Source organism: Gracilinanus agilis, chromosome 1, assembly GCF_016433145.1.
Source record: "Gracilinanus agilis isolate LMUSP501 chromosome 1, AgileGrace, whole genome shotgun sequence".
Taxonomy (NCBI): domain Eukaryota; kingdom Metazoa; phylum Chordata; class Mammalia; order Didelphimorphia; family Didelphidae; genus Gracilinanus; species Gracilinanus agilis.
In genome coordinates, this window is record NC_058130.1 from 301226461 (window position 1) to 301232389 (window position 5929).

At 33.6% G+C, this 5929-nt stretch overlaps 1 protein-coding gene across 1 annotated transcript; it reads left to right on the top strand.

Moving 5' to 3' along the window:
• Positions 1 to 3306: 3306 nt before the first annotated feature.
• Positions 3307 to 5484, top strand: LOC123231376 (ribose-phosphate pyrophosphokinase 2-like). The gene has a single exon (XM_044657629.1). The coding sequence runs from the start codon at positions 3355 to 3357 to the stop codon at positions 4309 to 4311; it is 957 nt and encodes a 318-aa protein (XP_044513564.1). The 5' UTR covers positions 3307 to 3354; the 3' UTR covers positions 4312 to 5484.
• The last annotated feature ends 445 nt before the right edge of the window (positions 5485 to 5929 follow it).

The following is a 5929-nucleotide window of genomic DNA, read 5'->3' on the forward strand; positions in this document are numbered from 1 at the left end:
CAATCCCCAGAGCCATGCCTGAAGGGCCATATAATTGTACATATCCTTTGACTCAGCAATATCACTACTAGGTCTGTATCCCAAAAAGATGAAATTAAATGGAATAGTACCAATATGTACAAAATGTTTATAGCAGCTCTTTTTGTATTGGCAATGAGGGGATGTTTGTCAGTTGGGAAATGAATGACTGAAAAAGTTGTGTTATATGGTTGCAATAGAATATTATTGTGCCACAAGAAATGATGAACAGGAGTTCAGAAAAACCTGGAATTGCTTCTAGGAACTGATGTAAAATGAAGTGAGAAGAATGAGGAAAACATTGTATACAGTAATAGAAATATTGTATGGTGATCAGCTGTCAAAGATTAAACTATTATATCTAATGCAAGGTTCCAAGATAATTCTGATGTAATCATGCCTAAAAATGATATCCACAACCATAGAAGGAACTGTCAAAGAGTGAAGGCAAATCAAAATGCCCAGTTTTTCACTTTTTTCATTTATGAGTTATTTCTAGCATCTAAAAAATGTGTTTTTTCATGTCATGAGAAACATGGAAATATGTATTGCATGACAACACTGGTATAACTTCTACCAGACTATTTACCAAATTATTGTCTTGGGGAGGAAAGAAGGGAGAAAGGGAGAGGATTCAGTTAGCAAAAATATCAGGTAACAATTATTAAAAATTTTTTTCATGTAATTGAATAACTAAAAATTAAAACTGAAAAAAAGACCCAATCTCAAGTGACTAATTCATTCTAAATCATTTCCATTCTGAAGATCTGGAAACCTTAAAGTATATTAAAATACTTAATTTTTTAACATCTAGTTTTCAAATTTTTAAGGATGGTAAACACTTCCTTAACCCTTATCCTTCTTTTTTGCTGTTTATAATCATGGACATTAAACAAAGATAAATTTAGCAGGGATTGGGATGATGAAGTTTGGATATAAAAGAATCTCTATTCATTCTTTACTCTCCTATTCTCAAAGGTAGATCAAAACTTTAATTTGATTATCTAAATTGATGTGAAGTGCTGATATTTTGATTCAAATCTAATCCTAAGCTTTCAGAAAACCTGAACTTTTCTATCCCAAAGCAAATGTTATTGCTTCTATAAAAATGCCTTTAGAATTCTTTTATTTCTGCTTTATTCTTAAAGTATGGCAAATGGCTGAAATGTCATGATGTTGTATAATGCATAAATTTGAATATTGGTAAATTAACATTTTTCTCACATGATTAAAAACAACATGACTACTATACCACAGGTATATATGATGTATCATATATGGGACATTTTCTCTTAGTTCTGGGATTGAGATGAAAAGTCAAAATTTTAAATTTGATGTCTAACCCACTGTCTACTATTCTTTTTTTAAAGGTAAAGATTAGAGGAGGTCAATAGTTTATTAAGGGATAATTCAACCTTCTGTCCAATATGCTCCCATCATACTATATTCTATTAGACTTTGAAGGAACTTTAAAAAATGTGACTGATGAGAATTAAAAAGGCTCAGAAAAGCTAGATGACTTGCACAAAGTCACATAATTAATAAGAGCCAGAAGTAGTACTATAAACCAAGTCATCTAGCTTCTAGTTCAGTGAAATTCTTAACTGAATTTACCTCAGCATCTTTCATCTGTAATGAAGGATCACATTCAAAAGTCAAATTAATAATGACTTCCACTTAGAGAATGATTTAAGGCAGTGGTTCCCAAACTTTTTGGCCTACCGCCCCCTTTCCAGAAAAAAAATATTACTTAGCCCCATGGAAATTATTTTTTTTAATTTTAATAGCAATTAATAGGAAAGATAAATGCACCTGTGGCCATCACCGCCTCCCTGGATTGCTGCAGCACACACCGGGGGTGGTAGAGCCCACTTTGGGAATCAAATGCCAGTATTATTTCCATTTTAGAGATAAGGAAATTTAGACAGCCAGAAAGGAAATTACTAGTTCAGGGCCAAACAACTTGAGAGTGATGGTAAAGCCAGAATTCAAACTTGAGTCTTATTAGCTGATTATTACACTCCTTATACTAGAGTGTATATGACATGCCTTTTAAAAATGGATTTTAAAGAGAGCAACAATCTTTTTTCTATGTGGGAATTCTAATTTTTAATTGAATTTTTATTTTATTTTCCCTCAATTACATGTAACAACAGTTTCCAACATTTTTCAAAGTATATTGTCTCAAATTCTTTCTCTTTCTCCCAACCCCCACCCCATACATTTTGATATGACAAGCAATCTTAATCAGATTTTACATAGGCAGTCATATAAAAGTTTCCCATATTAATCCTTTTGTGAAAGGAAACTAAAATTAAAAAAAATTAAGAAAATGAAAGAAGTTTGCTTTGGTCTGAACTTAGACTATTAGTTCTTTTTCTCTGGAAGCAGATGACATTTTTTGTCATGAGTCCTTTGAGATAGTTTTGAATCATCATATTGCTGAGAATAGCTTTTAATCATAATTATTCATTGTATAGTATTCTTGTTACAGTACTCAGTATTCTGATTATTTCACTGTACTTCATTCATGTAAGAATTTCCAGTTTTTTTCTGAGCTCCTCTTGCTTGCCATTTCTTACAGCAAAATAGTATTCAATTACGGTCATATACTATAATATACTCAACTATTCTGTAATTGATGGATATTCCCTCACTTTCCAATTCTTTGCCCCCTCAAAAAGAGGCTACTTAACAAATTTTTGTATATATAGATTTTTCCCCTTTTTGTCTTTGGGATACAGATCTAGTAATGGTCTTGCTGGGTCAACATGTTATATTAACTGCTATAATCCATTGGGCATAGCAGAAAATTGATCTCTGGAATAGGTGAATCAGTTCACAACTCCTCCATTAGGGCATTAGTGAAGGATCCTATTTTTAATATCAATAGCAATCACAATCTCCATGTAGCACAATTATATTATACCTTTTAGATTGAGAAAATACATGATGAACAAAATTAGCTGTAATTTACCATTTATGAATGATTTTTTATTTTATTATTCATTATATGAATTTGAAGAATAGGATTGATATGTTCAATATTCTATTCAGTCTACAAAAGGTCTGCTTATTTATTATACTGTGGAACCCTGCATATTTTATTGAAACTAAATAAACATCAAAGTGACATATACCTTTCAAGTTTCCCCAAAATAACTCTACAGGCTCTCTAGGGTTCCTTGTCCTATTATTTGGGAACCACCGATTTAGCACAAAACATAAAAAAAATTAAGTTTAACCTAATGTCAAAAATTAATCAGGAGAGCAGCAGGAGCAGCCGCCGCCACCGTCGCCGTCACCACTGCCACAGTCTCCCGCCTAACGCCCGCCATGCCCAACATCGTGCTGTTCAGTGGCAGCTCGCACCAGGACCTGTCCCAGAAAGTGGCGGACAGGTTGGGGCTGGAACTGGGCAAGGTAGTCACTAAGAAATTCAGCAATCAGGAGACCAGTGTAGAAATCGGTGAAAGTGTGAGAGGGGAAGATGTCTACATCATCCAAAGTGGCTGTGGGGAAATTAATGATAACTTGATGGAACTTCTCATTATGATCAATGCTTGCAAAATTGCATCATCATCCAGGGTGACTGCAGTGATCCCATGTTTTCCATATGCCCGACAAGATAAAAAAGACAAGAGTCGTGCTCCAATTTCTGCAAAACTTGTGGCTAATATGCTTTCAGTGGCTGGGGCTGATCATATCATTACAATGGATCTCCATGCTTCTCAGATACAGGGATTTTTTGATATTCCAGTGGATAATTTGTATGCAGAACCTGCAGTCTTACAATGGATTCGAGAAAATATTGCAGAATGGAGGAATTGTATCATTGTGTCTCCAGATGCTGGTGGAGCGAAAAGAGTGACATCAATTGCTGACAGACTGAATGTGGAGTTCGCTTTGATTCATAAAGAAAGAAAGAAGGCAAATGAAGTAGACAGTATGGTTTTAGTTGGTGATGTGAAAGATCGTGTAGCCATCCTTGTGGATGACATGGCTGATACATGTGTCACGATATGCCATGCTGCAGATAAGTTACTGTCTGCTGGAGCCACCAAAGTTTATGCTATTCTGACTCATGGAATCTTCTCTGGGCCAGCTATTTCCAGGATTAATAATGCAGCATTTGAGGCTGTGGTGGTCACAAATACAATTCCACAAGAAGACAAAATGAAGCACTGCTCTAAAATCCAGGTTATTGACATTTCAATGATACTGGCTGAAGCAATACGGAGAACACACAATGGTGAATCTGTATCTTACCTGTTCAGTCATGTTCCACTATAACTCCAGATCATTGCTTTCCTGTAGGCTATGTACAGCTACAGTATGTTTTTCTTTAATTATTGGGACTCAACAGTATAATAATTAATGTTGTTATAGCTTCAATTGTGTATGCTTTGAGATCCTCTTTTTTCCTCTCCTGAACCTGTTGTTGCCTTTCCAACGTTCTTCTTAACCCACCCCCCAACTTCTCCCCCCCCTTTTTTAAATAAATTGGCTTCTATGGGAAATGTCTGCATTTTAATTTGGTCTGGCAGATAACTTTTTCCTCTACTCTTACATTACTTTGGAGCTACAATCTTAGGAGTATAATTACATTTCAGAATTTTTTTAATTTTATATATATATCTGGGTTTGTCAGAGGTAGCCCTATATTAAAGCATTTCATGTAATACTTTTATTTAATAAAAATGTCCATGGGCATTTGGATAAAACCCCTGTTATATAGAATTAGACCTTTTATTCAGAATAAACATTATTTTAGAGAATTGTAGGATACCTTTTGAATGTTGATTTCTTTATTTTTTTTTGTTAGTTGGGAGTTCAAAGTAATTTCTTGGACTTAATCTAGTCTGAAGTTTTGATTAGCTTAATGATGGTCATTGACCAATATACTTATGAAAATTTGTAGACAAATCAGTTAAGGACAATGTAGTATATAGTTTAGTTATACAATGTAGAATGTAGTTTTATGTATCACATCTAAGTTGGCTGTTATATTGCTGTATATTTCTGCTTGAGCCTCTGAAAAATATTTCCACATTGGGGAATTCCAGAAACTTTAATGCATTGGAATTATTTAGAAGTATCTAGATATAATCTGTGTCAGACTCTAATCTCTAAATTAAGTGGTCTGACAAATTCTGACTGTTGTAGTGCATTGAAATTGAAGTGGGAAGTTGCACAGTAAATCCCAACTCTTTAAAAATGCACACTCCATTCTGTCTTATAGTATTCTTTTATCTATCATTTAGCTGCAACTTCTGCTTTTCATTTTTTTGCAGCTGAGAAAAAATTGACATTTTAATGATTGGACTTCTAATCATTGGCTTTTCAGTTCATTAAATACATAGTAGTGTATGCTCTCACATTCTACTAAGGTGATTTTTAGGGCTTAAATCCACTGTCTATTCAGTCTTTTAATTTTTCTGACATGAATAAAGAAGTTTGGAATCATCAGGACTTTTAAATGTACGTTTATATGATACCCTTTCCCCTTTTTTTGTGGTTAGTATATCTGTTATTTGTAGTCTAAAATTGTTAAAAGTCTCTAGCACTTGATTCATTAAATCATCCTAGAGTTAAAACATTTACCTGGAAGGCAGTAATAAAGGAAATCTGGAAAAAAGTATCAGTAGATAAATATTAAATGTTTGATTAAAACGATACCTGATTATTCCCAAAAGTGTCAATGAAGAACTCACTAAATTAATATTTTGTTACATGAAAAATGACTGTTTAAACTTTTTTTTTTACTAACTCAGAAGTTAAAAAGAAAACTGGATGTTAAGATAACACCACCCTATCCTGCAAAAAAGAAACAAACAAACAAAAACAACCTGAGCTTTATCTGGTCCTATTTCTTTAAGGCACTTTGGCTATATAATGAGTCTGTATAATT

Bases quoted from the DNA above. Each gene is read 5' to 3' on its own strand.
- LOC123231376 (XM_044657629.1), top strand. From the start codon at position 3,355: ATGCCCAACATCGTGCTGTTCAGTGGCAGCTCGCACCAGGACCTGTCC.